The sequence below is a fragment of the Colias croceus genome, chromosome 24, assembly GCF_905220415.1.
Source record: "Colias croceus chromosome 24, ilColCroc2.1".
Taxonomy (NCBI): domain Eukaryota; kingdom Metazoa; phylum Arthropoda; class Insecta; order Lepidoptera; family Pieridae; genus Colias; species Colias croceus.
The window spans coordinates 1,972,005-1,999,292 of record NC_059560.1 but is presented as its reverse complement, the minus strand read 5'-3'; the positions used below and the strand labels follow the sequence as shown (position 1 = coordinate 1,999,292).

Here is a 27,288-nt window from a genome sequence, read left to right as displayed (position 1 = left end):
GCTGGCGAGCTCACGGCTCGCGAACGGTTCGCTTCGGAATAACGCTGCGTGCCGCGCGATACCAACCCGACGACCTACCCGTCACGGGCGTCTAAACTATTTAATTGTGATCGCATTAGTAAAGCTGTGTATTGAACTGGTTGTGACATAGGTAACTATTGTGATATTTGGTGAACGCCGGGGGGAAGCGGGAAAGCGATCGAGTAAAAAGAAACTTTATTGTCACTACAACAGTAGGCGCCGAGCTACCGGCTACGGAATGTACACTACTACCGCGGAGCGGCGAGCCCGGGGCCCGCTCCGGCCTTCGATGGGAAATCATTGAAAAACTTATCGAAAACGAGGTACAGTTTAGTAACCGAAAATGAATCGCCGAAACGAGGGTAGTTCGAGGTGAACTAGCGTGAAACACGCGCGAGAGGTACACAATGATTCGCACTGACATTCACCGGGCGGGGAGCTGCCGGCGGGGCGGGCTAGCCGGCTTGCGGCGTGGCGCGGGGCGGCGCGGGCTAGGCGGGGTGGGGGGCGGGGTGCGGCGCGGGGTGCGGGGCGGGCGGCGCGGGCGGCGAGCGGGCCGGCTCGGGCGCGGCGGGCGGCGTGGGCGTGCCGTTGCGCGGCCGCAGCTTGTCGGCGCGCAGCCGCTGCACCGCCTCGCGCATCTCGGCCGCCAGCTGGTGGTCGGAGTCGAGGCGCGGGCGGCGCGCGGCGGGCTCGTCGTCGGGCTCGCCGGCCAGCCGCCGCAGCAGGCTGGGCGCCTCGCCGCGCGGCTCGGCGGTGAGCCGCTGCAGCAGCGCGGCGCCGGGCCGCTCGAGGCTCGAGCGGATGATGCCCTCGAGGAAGGAGCCGTTGGCGGGCGGCGGCGCCTCGCCGCGCAGCCGCCGCATCATGTGCGACGTGTACAGGTCGGAGGCGGGCGGCGGGAAGCCGGCGCCGGGCCAGAAGGGGTAGCCGGCCGGGTAGCCGGGCGCCTCGGGCCCGTTGAGCCCGTTCGTGAACGGCTTCGTCGGCGGCTTCATAGGCGGCTTCGGCGGCTGCGGCTTCGCGTCCTGCTGCGGCTTCGGCTCGCGCTTTCGCGGCCGCATCAGGTGCCGCTCCTTCACTTTGTATTCGAGGGTCGAGTGCGGAACGCCGTAGTAGGAGCCCGCTCTGTGCACGGACATCTCGCCTCGCTGCACGGCCTTGACCGCTTCGACGAGGCTGTCCCTGTCGTAGTTCCGATACTTGCCCCGCTTGGGCCGCGTGCCCTTGCCGCCGGTCGCGGGCTGCCCGTTATTCGTCGCCTTCGAGTTGCTCGGTACGGCGTAGTTTCTCTGGTTGTCCGGCGGCGTCTTGATCACCGACACGTGTCGGTCGGGAGCTCGCATGTAGGACAAGTCGAGTTGGGGAGGCCTATCGAGAGGCTGTTGAAACTTTTGGCTTATGCTTTTGGCGATGACGTCGCTGATGGACGTGAGAAGGTGTTGCGAGGCCGGCGGGTCGGCGAACACCGAGGGCGGGAGCAGCAGCTGCGAGGGCGGGTTGAGCGACGGTTGCGGGGGGAGGAGCGGGGTGATGGGGGTCACGGGCGTGGTGACCGGCGTGGCGGGCGACGAGCTCTTGTCGTCGGGGGGCGGGAAGGAGGGTATTTTGAGGATGACGGAGGAGGGCGTCTCTGGTTTCTCGGGGTCGCTGTCGGGGTCGGACTCCTGAGCCTCGGGCGCGAGGCCGTGCTTGTTGACCTTGTTGCGGAGTGTGGAGCGCGGGATGCCGTACACGGCGGCGGCGCGGCGCGTGCCGAGGCGCCCCGACTGTATGTCTCTGAGGGCGGACTGCAGCTCGTCTTCCGTGTAGTTACGTCGCGTGCTGTTGCCGGCACCATCTAGCGCGGAACGTTTTAATCTGTAACAAGTGACGGATACGTTTAAAATGTGCAAAACATAGAGACTATAATATTAGAGTATTGTATACGTTTCAGTTGGGCACAACTTTTAAGTCTATATTGTAATCTATGTATGTACGCAATATAAAGTAAAACTATCAATCTGTTTTTTTTATTCCCTGCACCTAATTCCAAGATAGAGAGATAGAGTAACCTGAAAGAATATAACTTGAAGTTTAGGAGGTAGGCAAATAGCTATAATTTGATTTTAAATATGTAAATTGCATCAAACAAACACTTCAAAATATACTCTTAAGATATATTATTAAGATTATTTTCTACTTTGTTCTAGATGATATCATCAAATCATGAATTTATATTGTACATAGCAGCATGTTGTTTTATGACTACAATTACGATATTTACCATCCTAACTTCTAATACTTCCTCTGCAAACCAAAACTGCTATTGCAGATTATTAGATGTCTCATCTAGATTTATAGCAATCAAAGACTTAAAATAAAATCAATTATAATTCATAAACTACCGTGACCTAGTTTTAATTTCATTTCTGCAGCCATAATTAAAAAGTTTCAAAACAAAACCGTGACACATAGCGTTTGAGAGCGACAAAGGCATTACATTGTTTGACTTTAATATGACTATTTGCTCAATTTATTTGTAAATCCGCGCAAACAGACATGTTGATATAATTCCAAAACAAAAGAATGCACTTGCAAAATGATTCATAAAAGTATTATATAGGTCAACAGCTGGTCAACAACCGGCAATCGTTTAAATTCAATATTTCAAAACAGTGCCCGTATTATGGAGATAACGCGAAATGCGAAATATTTACTTGTCCACCCGATAACGGTCTACTAAGAATGCATCTTTATCTTTTTCCATTCGTCTTTTATTTCCGATTCTATTCGCATCGAATTTGAACGCTGAACCTTCATTATACGGTTTAGAATCGTTCGCGTCGAATCGATAGTCTTCGGTTTCATCTTGCATTTGACTTTCTTATTTTTCGCCACCGTTGACACGGAATATGAAACCTTATTATTAAGCTTTTGGGTCATTTTTTCCGTCGCCCTTATCGGCGCGGCGGCGAGGATGCAAGGTCGATGCACCGTCGACTATCGATGCATTTTTATTTGTTTTGGCGAGTCACACGACCCACATCGCGGTCTCCGAATGAATTTATTCAGATATCGATTTGATATTGCGCATAATATCGATGCTGAAATCGAGACGTTCAGTCGACTCGAGATTCTTTGAGATGTAGTGAAATTTAGATGTAACGAGCGTCCGATGTTGTTCGCCGATGCATATAACTTAATGATATGGCCTTTGTGAAAATTTGCGGATGGCTACGTTTTATGTAGGATAATTGAATCTGAACTTATGGTGATAGAATTCAGTTTTGGATCGAGAATAATGGTACATCTTACATCTTCCATATCCTATTTAAACAATATTAAGCTAAGGTTAGATTGCAATCGATAAAAACGATTTTCGATACACATCCTCACAATTTCCTCCGTTGGCTTATTTAGCAAGAAATGCCGACAATTCTCCACGAGGCGGGAAGAATGTATGAATTTCACAATCTCCTTGACACCCCATTTCTTAGGAGGTGAGAAGATTTTTTACGTGCTCCCTCGAGAGGGCATTGTTAGGTTTGCATATGAACTTGGGTAATGACTTAGACGCAATTTTACTAGAAGACGCTGCCTAGATGAACTGTGGAATATGTAAAAAGGATTTTCCATGAAATTGGTTCGTTTGTAACAGGAAAGTGTATCGGAATTCGTTATTGTTAACAATGAAAGACCTAGATAGTAAACAGTTTATCCAGACTGGTTCACAATAACTAAAAACTACAGCTAATAAGAATACAAATGCAATTAAGAACCAATTTTAAAATAGATATGCTAAGATTTGTCATAATTTAATGTAACCCAAAAACATTTTGCACTATAACAAGAAATATATGCAAAGACAGAATGATTCGATTAAGCGGCAAATAATCTTATGTCTGCAGTCTGGATAATACAGGAAATTAACAATGAATCGAGGACTTGAATGAAAAAGATGATTTGGTTTATTATTCAACACAATTGTGGGTACCTTCATATAGGTAATTGGTTTTCGGATTGTGATGTTGAAAGGCCTTTAATTTCCTTTAAAATAATGACCTGATGAAGCAATTGATACCTTACATACATAATCAGGATACAATTAAGATCGTAAAATTGATTTACAAATAAGTGATGTAGTATTTTAGGCATTATAGTTGTTTCTATGAAGTCATGGCCCAGGCGTATATGGGGTGAACACTGAACAGCTAATTATTGTAGGTACGAAAAATTTGGCAAACTTGTAGGTTTTAAAAACCAGTAATAATTTATTATCCTGCCTAAACATAGGCATATTTGGCATACGTACTATTTCATAATCTCATTTCGCATATCTTGGTCATTGGCATGAATGCGTCAAAACAAATAAAAGTTTGTATGTCCGTCTGATAACTCGATGTATTTCGCAAACCATTCGTCACGGAGCGATGGCACAATAAAACGGTTCTTGACATCCAATTTGATAATGCTTTCTTTGTAGTTTAAATGTATGTAATGACTTATCTTGCGTTTTAATGGAGTTTAAATGATTTTTGTAACAATATATTTGTTTTATTTTTATGATTAAACTATTAATAGCTTGAAGATTCTACTCCTTATCAGTGCCGTCTTTACCATAGGGGCACAGGGGGCCAGTGCCCAGGGCCCCCCATCGTCAGGGGGCCCCCCTGGAGGAGATGTAGGACTGACAATTTTTCTCACATAAATCTCAAAATATTTTATTAAAAAGCAATACAGCTTTTTAATGCCAGAACGTCAGATCATTTTCAGATTTATTCGAATCAAAACATCTATGTTATTACAAGGTTATTACATGGAATAATTCGAGTGATTCGAACACCATTATAATTAACTTATCAGACATTTACTCGAATTATTTATTTACTTATTAACGTAATATAATATATTTTTACTTGAATCATTTTGAGATTTATGAAAATTACTAACAAGTCTAAGTTTACAGAATAGCATACAAGGGCGTTGTGACAAAACTTTAACCTCTGGGCCTCTAGACAAGTGGCAGAAACGCTAGAGAATAGAATCCACTATTGATACTAATTGATATAAGCTTATGACGTTTTGCTAATGTTTCGGTCACACTACCAAGGACGACGACGACCACGACCAAAATTCCCATCCAGCCGAAATTTGGTGAAATTATTAAAAACACAATCTATACTTAATATAATAAAGCTGAAGAGTTTGTTTTTTTGTTTGAACGCGCTAATCTCGGGAACTACTGGTCCGATTTGAAAAATTATTTCGGTGCTAAATAGCCCACTTCTTTGGCAAGATTATAAGATACCAAAATCGTTGAATTACTCCATGACGTTACGGTATTGTTATGATGCAACCTTGAAATTTTACTCTCAACGCGCCTAAAGAAGTTTCACTTCAAAAATATATTAAAATTTCCCGACCTTCTGTTACTACGAAAAAATAATGAAAATATTAGAAAATGGCGGTTTGGAGCGTGGAAGCAGTGACGGGTTTTATAAGGTTAAATCGGGAACATCCATGCTTATGGCAAATCTATACATATAATAAATCTGTAGAAGGGTCAATTCTGTACATTGAAAATGTTGAAAAAATAAATAGCAGGGGGTGTTACTGGATCGATACCAAACCCAAATATGTGATTTTGGTATAATTATACCTTATTAACCATTATATTTATATTATAACCCATACACGTCTCCTTTTTACATTATTATTAAAACTCACTACGAAACCAGCTAATGCTATCACCAGACGTGCATCCATTTCTACTCTACTAGTTCAAAACTGAAAGAAAACTTTTAAAATGTAAGACATTCCACGCACCAGTCCAAACTGCGATCCAAACTCTCGAAAAGCATTTATACGTACAGTTTTATCTGCAGGAAAGCGTAATAGATAGTTTGAACCGTGGTTCAAACTGAAGTTACATTTATAGCGTAAAATAGAAGAACAGATCAGCGCGCGGTCGAATCTACACAGACTTATCCGCAGATTGGCGCGCAGTCCCAGGAACGGCATTCCAAACTGTACGTGTGAAGGCCGCTAATATAGGTTTTTCGTGATTTTTACCGAAACGGCAAGTTTAATCATATAACCACTTTTACCCAAATTGTAGATCATAAAATTATCTACTTATACAAAAGAATCTATACATTATTTTCCTAAGATGTAGCTTCCTACCATTTTCTAAGATATAACGATTTATAAACTCATTCCATCCTTATAATATGCACACGTTTCTTAAATCACTTCACACCTAAATGATTTTATGATAAAACTTATCGTTTCAGTATAAATCGCGAAATCACCTATTTTTTTATTTATTTATAACCTGGAATATGTTTTTTAATTCACGTACCGGAATGACAGTTAATTTTGAATTTTATTTTTAGTAATCCTTATTCCTTTGAACAATTTTACTAATTTTCTGCTGGATATGAAATTTTGTAGTTTTAAAGGTCCTAGAATTTAGTGAACTCTGTTCACACCGGACCATTTCTATACGAATAGATGACAAGCGTTTTGACTTTTGCCATTTGCCTAGGCTTTGAATAAATTATGTTAATAACGCACGCAATAATTTTGATCAATATGAAACGGCTACGAAAGAAAAAATCCAGATGCAAATTAAAAAGATAAATTTGAAAAAGAGAAAGGTATAAATTTATAAAGAACCGAACCGACTCAAACCCGCATCCTTCGCGCCATTCCGGGGCGGATGCTTGACCAACTCAGCCACTCGTGACCCGCCGGAGCAATCGAATTTATTCTATTCCTTCAGTTTTATGTGTCTTAAGGGACACACCGCACGCCATCTATTGAGATGATTTAACAACCATCTCAACCAATATGAAGCACTTTTCAGTGAATACAATATTGTAACGATGGAACACGACCTTTTTTGTTGAATTTATATTTTATTTATAAAGCATTTGAGTGCCATAAAACCTAAAATATAAATTCAAAGAGAAAGGTAATTTGAAAAAGTAATTCGTAAAATATTTCTTAATTAAATTTAATTAAAGTCAACTTTGGAGCGCCATTACAGCAGCAGCGTTTCAAATGAATTATATAAAAAAAAATAAGGAAAAAAGTTTCCTCAAAAGACCATATTATAATACAACATTGGTCAGAAGTAACTTTTTTGTAAAATGTATAAAAAAATGGAGCAAAAATTTTACATAGAAATTTTCTTTAAGTTTTCTTATTACTTCTTTAAGTTTCAATTTAGGGCAAAAACATATATAATTGTGGGAAAAAATTTGCGTACCTAGTTTGATTTCTTTATATTTCAAAGGGCCCCCAATTCTTGTGTGCCCAAGGGCCCCGGCATAGTCTAAGACGGCCCTGCTCCTTATCTTCATGTATAGGTAAGTAGTAAGTAGTTAATTGCATCAAGATAATGTTTGATTAATTTAATAAATTTTCGTCTAGTCGGAGCAGATATTAGTAATTTTCCGCAGATTTTTATGATTTTCCCATATAATTTTAGTTGCTTTTTACGATGAGTTGCTACAATATTGTTACTTAAACTAGGTACATTATGTTTTTATTAATCTGGATAAGTCGATTATTGATATTATAGTATGAATGATGATTTTTAAAGGATAGAAGTAAATATTCATCATTAGTGCAGTTCTAATAAATGAAAAGCCTCCCAACTGAGTTATTAGTAATTTTCCACAGATTATTATTAGCTACTAGACTGAAATAATAAAAAGCGTGATGAAAACGACCCCATGGCCCCCTGGGAGTAAAACAATGATGTCTAGGCGTCATAGTGCTTTGATTTAGAGCCAATTTTGTATTAGACGGAAAGCTCATTTCTAGACTCATTTCTAGTGCTAAGAGCACTAATTATTTGCTGACGGCTTCCCTGTTTTAAAATAATTTGAGTTTAAAAAAATGTTGAGGTTTTATGGGGATTAGTTTTCATGTTTGTGCCTCAGATTTAACCATTTATAGCGCAAGTAATAGGTACAAATAATCCTGCGTGATTGAAGAAGCTTTTAAAAATAAAAAAAATTTAGGTAAAAACATGAAATTTAATTTGCTTATTAATTTTTTTTTTTCAAAGTTTTCAATAACATTATCAAAATAGTTTTATAAGTTACAAAATATATACTAGCTGCTCCGCGCGGTTTCACCCCCGTGGCTCCACTCCTGTTGGTCGTAGCGTGATGATAATATATAAACCTTTCTAGAAAAATGGGCTTCCAACACCGAAATAATTTTTAAAATCGGACCAGTAGTTCCCGAGATTAGCGCGTTTAAACAAACAAACAAACACTTCAGCTTTATAATATTAGTTTAGAATATTATGTGTCCCGCCCTAGCTGGCGAGCCGCCCAATCGTTTGTCCCTGTGCCAATATCTATATGTTTTAATGTTTTTGATAACACTATCATGACATTATTATGTTTTCCAAATTATTTTAAAACATATTTTAAATTATTTTTCATATAAGAGCGAGCAGTCGCAATTTTTTTAATGACAAGCACGTTACATATTTTGAAATGTCTTCCTACATATTTTGTAATTCATCTTTATGTTATCTACTTCATGAAAAAAAAATTAAACTACTTGTATTTTTTTTAATCGGTTCTTTAAAAATATTCCTGGACACTACATATTTAAAGTGTTATTTATGTCCTTATAACCTAACAACAAAAGAACCTAAGACCTTTTCAACAAGATTCCTTACTACAAGATTTTCCTTCAAAATCACAAAGAAACTACAATTTTATCCATCCTACATGCACATTGCACAACCTTAATATCACTATCAGCTGCCATATTGCATAAGCATGCAAATAATTAGATTTATAGAAGATTCAGGAATGATTAGAGTTCATGAACTTCGCAGTTTAATGGGTGCGTTCACATGCCATTGTTTGCTATGTGGTGCAATGTTTCAATAGGAAGTGACATGCCATGGTGCTGTAAGGCTTGCACACCAGTACTGTGAAGATATGCGAAGCTAGTAATAGTTTGATTTTGTTAAACGGTTTGTCGGAAATTGTCTACAATTTTGTGTTAAAAGTGAGGTTTCTTATGGAATTGAATTACGAATAAACATGTAATGTACATCAAATATTTTCGTTGTTCGACATGTGAATATTAAAGTATTCGGGATTAAGTATGGCGACACAAGTCACATAGTAATTTTGTAGTGATTTGTATCGCCGTAGACCGTATCGTTAAATTGCCAAAAAAAAAGGCAATTTTGGCAGTTTATTTTGATATTTAGAAATCCAGGATATTATGCTTAGGCGTCTTTTTTTACAATGAGGTAAATTGGCATTACGGTTAAAGAAAAATATTTTAAAACCATATTTAAATATCAGAAAGCGGAATGATTTATTTCAAACATAATTTAATGACATAACCATACTATAAAATGCACTCATTTTTCCAAATTCACTTAACCTTCATTACTATCTTAGTTATAGCTTAACATAGCTGATGCTAGCTTACAAGCCTTACATATAATGGTCAATATACTGAGCTGCGTAATGTAGCTGACCGTGTCAAATTCTTATTGTTTCCCTACAAGTTTGCTACTCAATTTATTTCTTGTGTTCTATTAAATATTTAATAAATACTTATGACAAATATTTTCTTTCAACTGTTTTTTTCTGATAAATTTTCTTTAAATGTTAATCCTCTCCGTCTTTGTTTTAGTTGAGTCTTAAGCCCGGCATTCACTACACGCGCCGCGAGCCGAGCCCCGAGCCGTACCAATCCGTGGACAAATCCGTCATCACCCACACACTACACGTCTATCACTATCCGTCTCCAGACGGCGAGCGCCGCGCCGAGCCGCGAGCCGCGCACAACTACACATACACACGCAGATTTGTCCGCGGACTTGTCGCCAGCTACAAATCCAGCGGATGGGTGCGCCTGTGAATGGTACCCTTTAGGGTTTTACCCTGTAGGTCATAACTCATAACCCAGAGCTTCAATAATTTTTTTAAATCAATATTTTCATATCAATTCTTTAACATTCGTTTAACAAACCGGAATATATATTTTCATTAATACATACAAAATAAAATTACTTACGTATACAAATAAATTAAATTCGGAAATAAGTTTTGAGTTTGCGTTGGAATTTGAGCCACTATACCTACCACGAATATTCTCAGTGGTTTATAACATTCAAAAATAATAATATAAGACATAGATTTAACCTAAAAACCCTACGATAGTTATCTTTAATCTTCATTGCATATTAAAGGCGCGGTCACGATTCAAGGGCCCTTACAACGTGTCTGCATCAAACGGATATTTTTCAAAATCCATTTTCTTTGACACCTTTTAAGCCTCTTCTTGTGAGATAGACATCGAAATTTTGTCTCGATTTTCTTGCAGTGGATGTAAGAGAGATAGTGGATATAATGAAGATAAAATTTGGATTAGTAGGGTAAAGTTTAATAAGTTGTGTAGGTGTAGGATGTCATGGTTACAACTGCAAACAGAAATATTATCTTTTCATATTTTTCGACTTTTACAATTTTCCTATCAAAAATATAATTTTTGCTAAGTACTATTCACAGTCGTAAAGTTATTACAATTTGTGTGAATCAGATCAATATTTTTTATTAATCTCACATCGTGAAATGAGCAACATATTGTGATCATCTCTATATTTGGAAAAATGCTCAAGTTTATCACACTACTAACTCAGTACTATAGTCTACCAGTACTACTAGTCTCAGTACAGTAGTCCTACCTACTACTTACTACTACTACTTTAGTACTACTTTGATCAAAAAACATACTAACTATTTAAATAAAATCGATATCAAAACAAATCGTGTTATATTGCAAATATTTTAACACCTACAGGTAATCGACTTCACTAAATGGATTACATTAACTCCGACCTTAATGCGAACACTATCATTGTACGATCTCCTAATTTTATTTCAAACTCAAGGTTTTTAACTAGCTGGCTATTAGCTTCGTTATTTATTATGTTGTTTTGGTATAAATTAACGTTAAAATAAATAAATAAAATAAATAAATAAATATTTCGGGACTATTTTCACACACGGCACGATCTGATCCCATACTAAGCTTTCGCTTGTGTTATGGAAACCAGATGGCTGATAAACATACCTACATAATATATAATTTTAAATAGATACTTATATGTATAGATAGAGCAAACATCTATGTTAAAATAAAAGGTTGTGAGTTGTAGACATTTTTGTGTGTAATGTGATGTTATTCTTTGCCTTCAGGTTTTAGCATCAGGTGATTTTTGGTGATGTTCAAAGTACCTTCAATTAAACTTTGTATTTTAAATAGAGCCTCCTTTCTTCTATTTTACTTATAAATTTTTACAATCTTATATATAAAAATGAATCCCAAAATGTGTTGGTAAGCGCATAACTTGAGAACGGCTGAACCGATTTCGATAATTCTTTTTTTATTATATTCCTTGAAGTACGAGGATGGTTCTTATGTAGAGAAAACGTAAATATGTACCACGGGCGAAGCCGGGGCGGACCGCTAGTTTATAAATAAACGACGGAACTGTTATTAATCAATTGACATAATTCTAATGATATTATGTGAGTAAAATTAAAGATCTTTATTACTTCCAAAAGTAATGATATATGACAGAATTTACACCAAAAATTCAAATACCTAATATACAATTACCTGGAATTATCCTGGACCTTGAGGTCCGGCGGCGGAGTGCCACTAGTACTGGAGGTCGACTTGGCGCTGAGGTCCAGGGGCTGTTCCGTCACAGTCGGTGACGAGCGGGGCACCCCCACCTTGTCCGGGTCTGCTAGCCTGTGGAGAAAAATGGTTTAGAATTATTGGATGTACAGTGTACACATACAAAAAACTGTAATAATACAGAAAACCAATAGCCGTACCTATGTATGTCTATCTTGTACAGTTTCCTAAATTGTAATAAAAAGCAATATCCGAATAGTAGGAACTAGGAACACCTAATTGGTATTTGATTATTTTCAGAAAATTTTACAATTACTTTAGGTTATGTCTTTCGGGAAATAGGCATATGAATCTATAGGATCTGATACGTTAAGCCAAGAGCTTTTGTCTAAGTATATTGCGATTTTTTATCCCTGTTATTTCATATTGAGATTCACAAAGAGCCTTATGATGTTAAACTCTCATACTTAATTCCTCATTCCAAACGAATAACTATTTTGACAAATTATGTATTATTATGGTCATAGACCGCAACCCAAAAAGCCCCTAAGAAAACCATCCTTAGTTGGTCTCGAGCACGTTTCGTCACGAATTAGGTCATATTATACTGTATCCTAGGGTTACCACCCCTACATAATAAACTGCAACTTAAAAGCAGCCCTTGCAAAACATTATAAAATACCTGAAGTAAAAAGAATAGATAGTATATTATGTTCATCGATTTGTCTTTGCACGGTTAGACTTCTGCAAAATATTGTCGAAATAGAAAAATAATTTAGATTATTTGACACTAATTCAATTATAATTAATATGTTAAGGGTTCATTATACCTACTTTACTTGAAACGTAGAAATCTCGACCCACTAAAATTATTATCGTCAAAACATTCCTGATTTGTTCCAATATTTCAGTTCAAAGAAAAATGAGTCGGATCGAAACTGTATAAAATTCCAATTTCAATACGTAATAAATAATAAGCAATATTTTGCAAAAAAAAAAAAAATTTTTAAGTATCTATTAGTACTAAATTATTGATTAGATTTTATCTTTATCATTTATCCTTCTACTGGTTTTTAATTACCACTAACTAATTTAATTTATCTAGTCAAATGGACATAAAACATTTTGATTTGATTAATAGACGGTAAAAAATTCTGTTCTTATTTTTATATCACGTCAATTTTCAATCTACCAAGCTAACTAAGCGATTTACCATCTTTAATAAACCAAAGAACTGTTTAATTAAAGTAATGTGTAAGTTTTATTTATTTGGTTTTTGTCATGTTATCGAATATTATTCGATTTTATTACATTACACTAGCTATGCCTAGGGGTTTTACCCGCTTGCATTTTCATACATTATTTCATTTTATTTATATTACACTAGCTGTGCCCTGCCGCATTGCTCCTTTCCTGTTGGTCTTAGCGTAATGATATATAGCCTATAGCCTTCCTCGATAAATGGGCTATCTAACACTAATATACTTTTTCAAATAGTCTCCATAGTTCTTGTGATTAGCACGTTTAAACAAACAAACAAACTCTTCTGCTTTACAATATTACTATTTATAGAGATTATGACCGTCATTTGATTCAATGTTTGTGAAATTCTTAGAAGCTCAGAGCTACCGATTGCAATTGTCTGTATTTAACTTTCTACACATTTCTCACATACGCATAATATGTGATTATACCTTTATAGTGACCCTGATGTGTGACCCCCATTATTGATATTAATTTTGTATTTCCGTAGTTTTACTTTTGCCTATTCAATAATAATAAATACATATTTAGAAAATATCCCTCTACGAAAATGTTGTTCTCTGTTGTGCTCTACGAACTTGGAAATACACACACAAATTATGTCACACATAATATGCGACATATTTTTTTTTTCGAAAATCTAAATATTTTTAACAATCTCCTATTTTTACTTATTTTAAATTAAATAAATACTCTTCAAGAAAATTTGACAGAAACGCAATTATAGAAAATAGAAACACATTTTTAATAACGCATTGTATTTAAATAAAAAAGAAGTTAAATGCCATCGTATTACGCGATACATAACAGTGTCATGCATATTTTTAACTAAAAATTTATTCAGAACGACATTTTCCTGCTGAAATGATCACGACATCCAGTTAAGACATAAATTAATTAATTATTTTCTGAACTAGGATATATTAAAACTAAAAGTGAATCTATACTAAAATTACAAAGCTGAAGAGTTTGTTTGTTTGAACGCGCTAATCTCAGGAACTACTGGTCCGATTTGAAAAATTATTTCGGTGTTAGATAGCCCATTCACCGAGAAAGGCTATAGGCTATAGGTATATCATCACGCTAAGACCAACAGGAGCGGAGCCACGAGGGTGAAACCGAGGAGCGCAACTGGTTTGAAAAAAAGCCATGCACCGAACCCACAAAAAAAAACAAAACAGGAAAGGGCTGTCTCAAGTAGTACAAGTATGTCAAGAGTAAATCCTCATTCGACAACCAGACTTCAAGCAGAGCGGACGTCACGACTCCCATAACTAATTATTGAGCAGCACAATTGTAAACATATCGATATTGAATTCACATCTCAAAAAGCTGTGAATTGTATACTGTAGTGTCAGAAGCGAGGCAACAAAGCCGCGTGATTCTATTGTGCGCAGTTCTGATGTTTCTTGAAGGAATATTGAAATTATTCGATGCTCAACTGTCGGCCTTTTGTCCGTATTTAGGTTATAGCACAAGTCTGTTTTGATGTAAGAGTATGGGTACTGTTTGATGACAAGTATAATTGTTGTGTTTTAACTGTATGAATGAACGAGAGAAATCTTTTAATAAGGAATATAACTCGCTGTAACTGGTATTAGAAGTCCAAATCACTACATAGTATAAAACAAAGTCGCTTTCTCTGTCCCTATGTCCTTTTGTATGCTTAAATCTTTAAAACTACGCAACGGATTTTGATGCGGTTTTTTTAATAGATAGAGTGATTCAAGAGGAAGGTTTTAGTATATAATTTATAAGGTTTTAGACAAAGCGGGAAAGCCGCGGGCGGTAAGCTAGTATCTAATAAAATGAGGGTGGTTAAAAAGAGTTGATACGAAGTACCTAACTATATCCAGTTAATTGTAATTATTTCATAATATAATAAAAAATAATAAAATCACTACGAAAATATCTACCTAGCTGATGAAAATCGTCTCTACATTGATGAATAGGTACCTACCTACACTTAGATTAATACATAATGCTTTACATTCTTTTCGATATCCCCGCACTATCTGCAAAAGTTATAGATTCTGTAAAAGACGATGGAAGAAAAATGGTTGAAATTTTCAATTTACATTATTACAATTCAGCATTTTCTGTCCTAAATTCTAGTGAGAACAATTCCCAAAATCTATCATCACCACTATTAAATTATAACTTCGTCTTTCTTTTAACATAACTTTATCCGTACGTTTACATTTTCCAATAAAGAAACGAATATACACATCAATACAATTTCACAAACGGCTAAGAGGCACTGAAATGTACACGATACCGTTACGGATGCGTCGCGACAATCGTTTCGGATAAATATCGTGTCGTTTTCGTTACAATGCTTCTTAAAAGTGATATGTTTCAAGACACTTCTGTAGACGGTAAGATGGGATCAGGAGATGCGAACATTTTCATGGGAAGCTGTGAAGGCAATTTTATATGTAGTTTTGTAGTCTTTAGATAGTTACAGCTTGAGTCCTTTTGCAATTTCTAAATATCGTCTAAAATGTAGAGTTTTAAATGCAATTTTTGACGGAGGTTTACAGTATGCTTCGGGCATTTTGTAATTATGAAATATCAACTGGTATTGTCTAATTAGTCAGCCAGTTACTTAACAAATAGTTTAGTCAAAATCAATTTAACATAACCCAGATATTCCATATACGTCGCTACCCAAAAGATAACGCTAAAGTTAAAATCACTGTTATTATAATTACTGGCACAGTTGCAAGTTAAACAATGGATCCGATTCTAAAGTAAACATTTAAATAACAAATGGGGCTAAATATGCAACCTTGAAGCACTCCGTCTTAAATAAATCAATACTTTGATAATTCATTCAATGGATAATAAGTTTTGCGAATTGATATTTAAAGAGTACCTAGTTATTTTAAGACGCAGTTAAAGTCTTGTTTAAATGTAGGTGTTGAATATTATGCAGTTTAAATATATTTTACGAGATAATATTTGTCTTCAACAATTATGGAATATTTCCTATGAGTGTTATGGAGTATCTAACCTTTAATTTAGATGATTGTAGGTGCGTAAAATTGTTGAATATACGTTTAAAACACACAAATATCTTTTTCAATTTAAATTAAAATCGCTACGTTATCAGACATAGATAGTAGAGTTCATTACAAATCAGACATAATTAAAAAGCCGACACAATCAACTAAAAAATAATGAAGTCGAATCCTTGCTAATCCTCGACAAAACGCCGTAAACCCTATAAAATGTATCAATTCAAAGCCTTTGATCTATTTTTACGTATCTCGTTATTACATCTGAGTTGTTGCGAATCAAACAATCCAATTAAATCGGAAAGTTCATCCGATTCCGGCAAGTACGTAGCTGTCATAAAATGTTAACGATCCGATATCGGCTTGATAGAAGCTTCTGGAAATGTGTCACAGTTTCATGCGCCATTTTATTGGGCTTTCCGCGGGATTGCTTCGTGATTCTGTTCACTTGACACATAGTTGTGCTGTTCACTTGCTAATGTATTGATTGCTTGATTTTGTTTGGAAGAATGATATCTATTTATAAGTAGCTGTGGTACGCAGTTTTATCGTAATCATAATATACAGGGTTACTTAAAAAACACCAGCAACCTCGCAGGACAAGATAGCTAACATTATAAGTAACAACATTTGTTCTACGACTTTTGGCATAACGCAATAAATTATTTTTAAATGATTTTTTTAACTTTTATTGTACTCTCCTAACATTTGTAAGTCTATGTTCTATTCTTATCGGATGGACGACGCGACGCCCCCTTTCCCCTCTCGTTTGCTTCTTGTTTACGTAATTTTTGGGAGGCGTAGAGTTTATAATATTCAAACGGAAAATTAAATGAATATTTATTTTTGTATTAAAATAAAATCTAACAAATTATCAAAAGTCGTAGAACAAATGTTGTTGCTTATGATGTTAGCTATCTTGTCCTGCGAAGTTGCCGGTGTTTTACAAGTAACCCTGTATAGCCTTCTTCGTTAGATGGGCTATCTAACGCTGAAAGTATTTTTGAAATCGGACCCGTAGTTCCTTAGATTAGCACGTTCAACCAAGCAAACAAACAAATTATATATATTATTAGTATAGATATTAGTAACACCATAATATTGAAAGGCAAGCGTCGAAAAGGTTCCTACTTTCCGCTATTGTTCAATTTCAACGTTCATCGTTTTGTTAAGTAACTATACTTAATAGATTTGATAAATTAAGAATTACAAAAAGGACAGTGGTCCTATAAAGTCTAACTAAAACCTTAAACCTTTTGAGGTAGGTACGGGATCCTAAAAATTGAGCATTCGTCTACTTTACACTTGTTTACAGGTACCTACATAACACTAAACCAACAACCATTTAACCTACCTACTAGGTAAGTACGTAAAAAAAGAGCGAGCACACGTGTCAGAAGTGTAACTTCTTTGGCAAGATTCAAAGAAAACAAAATCGCTATTCTCCATGACGTGACGGTATAGCCATGACGCGATTGAAATTTTACTCTCTACTCGCCTAAAGAATTACTTCATCTAAAACAAACACTATCAGGTAGGTATCTACATTTTAATTGCGCTCATTTCAAATGCTAATACCAATTGATATTCCACAATCTAAATGTTTGCTAGATTGCTACAAGTCAAAACGTCAGCGCTACATTTGACCTTTACCAATAACTAAAGATTATAATAAATCTAACTTCATTTAATTCACTTGAAGAAATCTCGAGACAAGTGTTACTGAATCGAAAACATTACCTTTGGCATTATAATTTAATCAAATAAACTGTTTAAATATGTATTTGGGTTGATATGAAGTCAATGCAATTTATGACAAGTATTTGTTGTATCGAAAATTAAAACTAGGTGAATATTTTGAGATTTTGCATACAAGAAATTTATTTAGAAATTTATTGTGCATTTTGTAAAGTTTATCAATCAATTTGTTAAACAGAACGCAGAAAAACAATATTTTAATACAATGAATACGGAAGCATCATATTTTAATATTAAATTTTATTAGTTACTAGCTGTTTCCCGCGGTTTCACCCGCATTGCTTCGCTCCTGATCGTCTTAGCGTTATGATATATAGCCTATAGCCTTCCTCGTTAAATGGGCTATCCAACACCGAAAGAATTTTTCAAATCGGACCAGTAGTTCCTGAGATTAGCGCGTTCCAACAAACAAACAAACAGCGCGTTCCAACAAACAAACAAACAAACTCTTCAGCTTAATAATATTACTATAGATTACATTATCCTTACTAATCCTCATCATTAATATTTCTAGAAGATTCGTATACAACCTCGTTAGGGATAATGTAAGATTAGAATCAAGTTTTTAACCAAAGTAAGCAAAACCTTGCAAAATCAGTTCCGTATTGAATAACCAACGTTCGTCTCAAGGATTCATCTTTATGTACAAGTTTATTTATCATTTAGCATCGCAAAATGTACTTTAGTACAACTAAATACGGTGTATTCTTCGTTGGTAGCAAGCGCATGTTTATATTGATGTGTTTGTAGGTGTAAATTGCGATTTTCATAGAATGATTTCAGAGTAAACAAGTTTTGACGTTAGATACTCATTTTCCACAGAATCGACTGTTATCAAAGAATGTAAAATCCCTTGTCCATATCGAAAAGAAAATAACTATTCATAAGTATGTAACCTATGTGCTTAGATTAGATGCTCGTATCACTGAAATATTTTTTTTAAACAATAAAATTATTAATCTCTTTATTTTTCTTGCTTTTCTAGAAACCAAGCTTTTTTTAGGTTATAAAGAATATCATAAAATAATAATATTTATTAAACTCAAGATAATTACCTATATGTAAGTACCTAGACGAAATATTACTACTACGAACTGTACAGTGTACACATAAAAATTGCTTCAATAATATTATCAAAGATGAATTCATCGTCTCAGTCGTTAAATAAACTACATAACATTTCAATGTCATTAGAAGGGTCTATCGATTTAACAATTTTGTTTATCAATTGCTGAATTATAAATCAAAAGCTGTTTATCCTTATTAGTTATTAATGTTTGATGTTAAAGCCTTTGATACTCGATATACCTACCTAGTAGGTATAAGACCTTATACTAAGTCAATAGTGATTTACTATTGAAACTGTATATTAAACTCTATATCAAACTGATTAGCTTTGATTAGCAACTAATTTTGCATGAGATAAATACAATTTTCAATCCCTACTAATATTATAAATACGAAAGTAACTCTATCTGTCTGTTACGCTTTCCCGCTTAAACCTCTCAACCGATTTTGATGAAATTTGGCACAGACAATCTTAAGATCCTGAGAAAGAACAAAGGCAATCTTTTATTGCGAAATATGTAGGTACCACGGGCGAAGCCGGGGCGGACCGCTAGTAATTAATGTAGTAAGTAAAACGAATGTTTCAGTTTAATGAAAAAACGTATGAAAGAAGAATAATGTAGTAAGTTAGTAACGGCAAGACTTCTGTTTAATAAAATTTAGATTAATTTGAATTTCCCATAGACTGTTGATACCTTAATATACCTTAGTAGGTAATATTTTATATTATCTTAGCTATATTATGATATTTCCAAAGATTAGTAGGTACAGTTTAATAAAAAGCTATTGAAATCACATATCTTTTCGCCACTAATCGAAGAAAAAAGTATTTTACTAATAGAAATATGATATAGCCAACGATTAGTGCAGTTTAAAAGCTTTAAAAAATAAAATCTTTTCACCACTAATCGAAGAAAAAAGCATTTAACTTGAAAATAATTGCAAGATTTAAAAAATTCAGATATGTCAGCATATTATATGCTATTAAAAGTTTAAAATTTCAAATGCAACCGCATCAAAGCAATTAGGTCACACGTATTTCATTAAGATTTAAGATTACCGAGCCCTCCTACGGATTACGGAGCTTTTTAAAACTATTTATTGAAAGTTAGGTAGAGCCCGCGGATTCGCCTTAAATAAAAATAATGTTTTAGCCTTTAGGCGAACCCGCGTGATATACTTTCAACATTTCTTTCACTTCGGTATATCTAATATATATAAATCTCGTGTCACAATGTTTGTCCTCAATGGACTCCTAAACCACTTAACCGATTATAATAGAATTCGCACACCATGTGCAGTTCGATCCAACTTGAGAGATAGGATAGTTTAAATCTCAAATCGTTTTAGAGAAAGCGGGCGAAGCCGCGGGCGGTAAGCTAGTACCTAATAAGATAGTCGTTTATTGTTGGTGAAAAGAGTTTGTATAAACAAATGTGTATGTCAAATACCAATGTGTCATCTTATAATTTCTCTCTTCCGTCTTTACCCTTTGTACTACGCGCATCGTCTAATAAAGAATCTCAAGTTTATTTAACAATCTTTGCTTTTTCCTGCCCAAAACCCATCATTTATGTCTTTGTATCGATATATTATGTAAGTATATAAGAATGAATATTGATGAAAAATATATTTTGAACAATTTTTATAGTGTAAGTTGAGCGAACCAAAGCTTTAAATAAACATACACTTTTAAAGGCAGTCTGCCTAACATTTTGTCAATAGGTAGGTCCTGTATGCAACGTCCGCGTTGGTTAAAAACGAGATATTTCAGGACAAAAACTTCAGTTAAAAGCCCAAAAAGCATATTTCCAAAACTTCTTAATATGTTTGTCTTATGTAACTCACTTTATCGTAATAATATAAAATTGTGTTCATCACTCACCCATCAAGCGGTCTAGCCGCTGCCAGCCGCTGCATCATCCACGCCTGCGGCAGCGCCGGCTGCACCAGCCCCGTGCCAAGCGCTGCAAGCGCTGCCAGCATCTGTTGAAACTAATGTATGGCTTATGTTAATTATATCTAGTGTTAACACAGTCACAGAATGCACACAGAGTGCACAGTCTCAGAATAGAGCGTATACAAAAGAGATTCCTCCATAAATATTACCTTCCTTAAATATTCCTACTATTGACTGACCGGTTGGCTTAGTTAGTAGCGACCCTGCCTTCGAAGCCAGAAGTCGTGGGTTCGATTCCCACCAAGGGCAAATAAATGTGTGATGAACATCGATGTTAGCTATGTGTGTGATTGTCGGGGTGTTAATTACCTATGTAAGTATATATTTTAAATATATACTAGGGAATAGTGGTGTTGAAAAGAAAAGCTTTGGAAGGTGGCGAATGAACTTTTAGAATCAGTCAAATATTATGATGAAGTTTATGAATCCGGACATTAAGTTACAACTTACAAACTAAATAAATATCTTATATACGTTGATTAAAGAAAACTCAAATACTTGAATCAATTGAAAATGTTCAGACAAAATAAGGAAAAATAATGAATTCCCGATAAAGTTAATGTTCCAATAAATGCGTGTAACATTAACAGAATAACCAACCATCCATACCTCAAATGGAGTAAGTACAAAACTTTACAAGAAATAAAACCGCGTAATAAAGTATTCCATCTCGAAACCCCTTTAAAGCAACAGTCCTCGTCACGATTATCATACAGTTGAATAGATAAACGCTTATTCACTTATATTCCTTGATGACTGTTACCCCTTAAAAACTATGTATTTCGCTTTGACGTCATCTAAGGCCCCCATTGACCTAGAAATGTTAAACACCATGCTTTTTATTTTCCCCCATACAGGGAGGTTCCTATTAGAACCGTGTTTCTAAGGTGTGCTTACGCGTACGTTGTAATTATACAAGTTTAGATACTGTTTGAAATTGTAAAGATTTATTATTTCAAGAGAGTTAGAGATTCTATCGACAAAGGAGACTTTGTGGGGATTGGATAGGCGGGAAGAAAGAGTGTCATACTGTGCTTTATGTGTTTATGGGGATAGAAGACGGAAATAAACGGGTATATTAAAAATAGCAATAGCTATGTGCTCAGTAATATCGTATATTTTAGCTATAGATGGTGGTATTTCTTTATGGTAAGGTGATATGGTATTCGTCTCTTATGCCCGTTTTCACTAACAACCCGTAAAATTTAAGTGTCACCTAAGTCAATTTAGGGGATACCTAACGTAAAATTTGCTTTCACCGACAGATAAGTGTCACCTAAATCGTTAGGTTTGGTAGTGATTTGAAGGGTCCCTTAAACTAAGGAACCCTTACTTAGGAGACTGTTTAGGGGTTATTGGTGAAATCGGGCATTAGTGCTCCACTAGGAGACATTAACTATAGGTTTCAAACAAAATATTGGATATAAATAACTAGGTTTTCGTTAGAAACGAACTCTGATCTAATTTTGCTTGTTTTCTTCAGTATGATAACAATTGTTTTTATAAAATAAATATGAATTAATTTAAATTGGCAAGCTTAAAGAAATCGCGGAAAAGAATGCAGGTTTAGGCTAATTGGAATAATTCAGATTAAAACGTCAATATAAAAGAAATTATTAAAATCTTAAGTAAATTTTATTCAAGTAGACCTTTGTTGAAACTTGATTCTTGGAAAATTCTAGATAGTATTGCGAAATTATCTCTACAAGACTCTCCTTAAAAGTAGTGACTACTTTGTGCCTTATAAATGAAATTATTAATTTTAATAAATGTTAGACAATAATTGAGTATTTGAATAAAAAATTTTTTTATGCTAAATGGAAAGATATATTAGTTTTATAACAAAACTATTTTTTGCAATAATTCAAAAGTTATTTCAAAATAAAAATTAGTCTTTGAATCCAGTACCGAAAACACACCGACAACTCCCGAAGCGTCACCCGGACGCGTGTGACGTCATAATGTTAGTTTTCACACATTGCAGTTGATAGAAAAACGTATAGGTACAACTAAAACATTTTGACGTCACATCTATGGTGACCAGTCATGGCGCGTTTATAGTCACGTGATTTTAATTTAAATTTCATCAATTTTTAATTGCTTATAATTAGTTGAAAAAAATTTTTTTGGAGTTTTTTGCATTAAATATCAATACTAACTTATTAACAATAAGGTTTTAAAATACATAAAAAAATCAATAATTTTTTTTTATTCAAATACTCAATTGTTATTACTTTTATTTGAAAAAACATGCCTTCTTATAGGTTCATTGAAAGCTGTAGGATTTTATCAAAAAATTAGTGCCCGAATTTTAGTTCAATCAACGGAAAACTTTAAGATTTTGAAGCGTTCAACTTACATTTAACAACAAATTGTACATTTCAGATTTTTTAACGTCCCTAATATTATGTAAGTCATGTTCAATTTATTCATCCCTTACCTATTGTTAAACTTTAGCTAGTAACTTTACCAAACATTTTTAAGGTAAGTAGTTAGTTTTAGAGTAGAGTGTAAGTTTTTAATATTTACCTGTGCTATCGCTTGGGGGTTCTGACCCTGTAATTGCAGTTGCAAGAGGTGTTGCAACAGCGGCGGACCCCCCGCGGGGCTCTTCGCGCCTGACACAGAACTGCTATCCGATTCCGATGCGGGACTCTGAAATAAAAGAAAATTGTATTATGTAAATATAATACTAAGTTTCGAGATTAAGCGGAAAACTTTTCGCCTGAAATTTCATGGATATAAGTATAAGTTTATTATACATTTGTGTAGTGTATAATACAAGTATATTTATATAACTATGTGGTATCTATGTACAGTATATGTAGTTTATGTAGTATGTAGGCATTTTTTTAATATATTCTTTCTTTTATTTCTTTTTTGCGCTATCCTTATTCTTCTCACATTTCCTTTCCTACCAGGTTGCCTGGCAGAGATTGCTGTGTAGCAATAAGGCCGCCTATTGTGCAAAATTTTTGTACTTCATTAATTTGTACCTACCACATTTCCTTTACTGTTTTGTACAATGAAGTGTTATAAATAAATAAATATTAGGATGCACACCTACAACCCTTTTGATTCCCTGTTTCATATGAGAAAAAATCATACTATAAAATCGTTGCTTTGTGACGAGAAAAACAGACAAACAAACACATATTTTCTTTATAGTATTAGCAGAAAAATAAGGATAATATTACTAAGACTATGTACTTTGTGATGCGTAATATCCTTGTGCGATATTTATAATCCTGTAGGATATTCATGATAGATGCGAAATGCAGAAGGCCTTAAAGTGTAGAGCAAAGAAGTAAAGTAAAATACGATATAATAATATATTATCAATGTAGAAGTTTTCTTAATGATAATATACAGGGTTACTTGTAAAACACCAGCAACCTCGCAGGACAAGATAGATATGTAACAACATTTGTTCTACGACTTTTGGCATAACGCAATAAATTATTTTTAAATTATTTTTTTAAGCTTTTATTGTACTCTCCTAACATTTGTAAGTCTATGTTCTATTCATTATCGAAAGGACGACGCGTCGCCCCCTTCCCCCTCTCCTTCGCTTTTGTTAACGTAATTTTTGGAATGCGCGTAGAGTTTATAATATTCAAACGGAAAATTGAGTGAACATTTATTTTTGTATGAAAATAAAATCTAACAAATTATCAAAAGTCGTAGAACAAATGTTGTTTCTTATAATGTTAGCTATCTTGTCCTGCGAGGTTGCTGGTGTTTTACAAGTAACCCTGTATAACATTTTTACAAAGTTATTCCATGTTCCTAGTTACTTAATTTTCAGTTTGGTGTTTTCTCTTTATTTATTGACTTGAAAATCAACAATGTTTAATGGGAAAAACGTTTCTTTATCGATTAAAACATTATGCTCTTTAGTTAAATGGAATAATATTATAGTCAGTATTATGTGAAATCTTACTTATATTTCACTGTAAAATTACTATAATTAATCGCAAACCAATATAAAAAATCACCTTGATAGAAAACTTGAATTATCGGAATCTAAAGGAATCTATGAATAAAATAATAATAAAATTGTTATATTTGTTGAGACCAAGTTTGTAGTTTGCAGGTGTTGTGTGACGTCATTAAGTTTTTCCTATGGCTCCATAATATGTATATTTATATTCGAAATAGTTATCTACTGAAGTCATTTCTTGTTATTAGGGATTATGCATTTCTCATATGTTTAATTTTTAGATCTTATGAATCAAGAATAATTAAGATTTATAAGTTAAGCAGGTAATTAGATATAGATTTTTTGTCTAGTCTCTATAGGACCATTTAGATTTTGTCTTCTGAAAATTTGAAGGCGATTTAACTTTTTGTCAAAAATTAATAATGAGGCGAGGATTTTTCAATTGGATGATTTTCTTTCCAGATCAACTAAATGTGTTTTTTGTTGTATTCCTTTTTTATATGAGTGGGCAAACGGGCTTGTGGTGCGCCTGGGGGCCTAGACAAAAACCATTTTCTGTAAGCGTTAACGCCAACGGAAAAATCTAATTGTATGGAGTTGACATTTGCTAACCAGAAGTCACGTGATTGCTGCTTAAATGGTAGACAAAGTCAATATTCCTCTTGCGGAAAGGAACGTCGAAGTGAGCGTGACACGCTAACGACAAAAATGTTCATCAAAATGGTAGACATGAGCCACTTTTGACAAACGCCAATGATATTTTGACGTTTCCGCAACACGATAAATTAGCGGGAGATCGGACCCAGACGCTAACGCATTACTTGCTCTGTGGCTAACGCTATTAACGAGTAAACGGATATTTTTGTGTGTTTTTAATCAAAATTAAATAGTGAAAATGCATAATATAAGATTATTATGGGCTGCTAATATTGAAACAACATTGCAAAGACGTCAAACAAGAATAAATCGACGTAAAATGGTGCAAATTGTGGAGATGGAGGAATTGGAGTTTATTCATCGTTTTAGGTTAGATAAACAAAGTTTTTGGCGTCTTTGTGATGATCTTCGGTGTTTAACCTCATTGAAAGGTACACAGGAAATTAGTTTAGAAATCAAGGTAAGTTTTATACCTACTTCTAACCTTATTTAAAATATAAAGTTACTTAGTGTAATTTCTCAATGAAATCATGTTTCAGGTTTTGTGTACTCTTCGTTTTTTGGCTACGGGTTCATATCAACGCATTGTTGGACTAACGCAGCATTTGGTTCAAAGAACAGCTAGTAGGTGTATTCGTCAAGTTGTTGAAGCATTGAGCCATCCGGCCATTATAAATAAATGGATTCTGTTTCCGAGGTCGCAACAACAACGAGCCCAAATAAGACTTGAGTAAGTTATGATAGGACAAAAGTATTTAAGTTTAAAGATATACTAGAATAATTTTAATTAGTAGCATATTCCTGATGTACATTACACTAAACAATATACTTTCTTTAAGGCTAATAGGTACACTCAGAAAATGACTCATGTAGCCTCGTATGCACATTAGGTTCAAAATACTAGTAAAAAAATCTGTCCTCTTATAAACTAAAATATAAAGTATTATATTTTCCAAAACTACAGGTTTCAGAGGCGGTTTAGACTCCTGGGTATAGTTGGATGCATAGACTGTACCCATGTGGCAATAGTCAAGCCATCAGATGATGAACACCTATTTTTTAATCGGAAAGGGTATCATTCATTGAATGTACAAATGGTAAGTTTACATTAATTGTCTGTGACCCAACTATGTAAATAGCTTCATAATATAGCTCTTACAGAAACATTCATAAGATAATTACATAGGTATATAATATAATAATTATTAAATAATATTTTTCCTGTCAACAGGTATGCGACAGTAATTTAAAAATTACTAATGTAAATCCAAAGTTTGGCGGAGCTACCCATGACTCTTTCATATGGGCATCTAGCAGAATGGAAACATTTATGAGAGAATTGCACCAAAATGGAGAACAAGTGTGGTTATTAGGTAGGTTAATAAATAATATTATGGTATATTTTTAGATAACACTTGTTTAAAACATTTTATTCGCGAATAATCATTACATAGTACAAATATTTATTTATGTGTTTTTAGGTGATTCTGGATATCCTCAGCGGCCATGGCTGATGACTCCTATATTAAATGCTATTCCTGGCTCTGTTGAAGATACATATACTCAGCGACATGTACAAGCAAGGAATTGTATAGAATGCTGTTTTGGATTGCTCAAGTCACGTTGGAGGTGTTTATTAACTTATTAAGACACAGGACCTTGCATTATCATCCTGTGGTTGCTGGGAAAATTGTACTTGCCTGTTGTGTGTTACATAATATGGCTTTAGAGGCCAATTTACCTCCTCCATCTATTATGGAAGTAGAAGAAGATGATGCTCAACCTGAGAATGCATCTGATAGTGTTGGTGCTGCTAGTAGTCAAAGTGAGCTACTCCAAGGAAGGGCAGTACTGAATAATCTTTTATCCAGACTTTAATTCATGAGTATAATTTTAAGTAGTTGTAATAGTTA

At 35.1% G+C, this 27,288-nt stretch overlaps 2 protein-coding genes across 2 annotated transcripts in view; one reads left to right on the top strand and one right to left on the bottom strand.

The window, feature by feature from the left end:
• Positions 1–512: 512 nt before the first annotated feature.
• LOC123702617 (mushroom body large-type Kenyon cell-specific protein 1) overlaps positions 513–27,288 on the bottom strand; it is a 193,124-nt gene continuing 166,348 nt past the window's right edge. The window contains exons 4-7 of the mRNA XM_045650377.1: positions 23,305–23,430; positions 20,701–20,810; positions 11,683–11,820; positions 513–1,881 (exon numbers count right to left, since the gene is read on the bottom strand). Of these exons, the coding sequence (XP_045506333.1) occupies positions 513–1,881; positions 11,683–11,820; positions 20,701–20,810; positions 23,305–23,430 (1,743 nt within the window). The remainder of the gene's footprint in view (positions 1,882–11,682; positions 11,821–20,700; positions 20,811–23,304; positions 23,431–27,288) is intronic.
• LOC123702756 (putative nuclease HARBI1) lies at positions 25,253–27,038 on the top strand. The gene is made up of 5 exons (XM_045650539.1): positions 25,253–25,835; positions 25,915–26,105; positions 26,340–26,472; positions 26,607–26,748; positions 26,857–27,038. The coding sequence occupies exons 1-5, from the start codon at positions 25,614–25,616 to the stop codon at positions 27,021–27,023; spliced, it is 855 nt and encodes a 284-aa protein (XP_045506495.1). The 5' UTR covers positions 25,253–25,613; the 3' UTR covers positions 27,024–27,038.

Bases quoted from the DNA above. Each gene is read 5' to 3' on its own strand.
- LOC123702756 (XM_045650539.1), top strand. From the start codon at position 25,614: ATGCATAATATAAGATTATTATGGGCTGCTAATATTGAAACAACATTG. The intron at 25,836-25,914 runs GTAAGTTTTATA...ATCATGTTTCAG, and splicing joins AAATTAGTTTAGAAATCAAG to GTTTTGTGTACTCTTCGTTT. The intron at 26,749-26,856 runs GTAGGTTAATAA...ATGTGTTTTTAG, and splicing joins AGAACAAGTGTGGTTATTAG to GTGATTCTGGATATCCTCAG.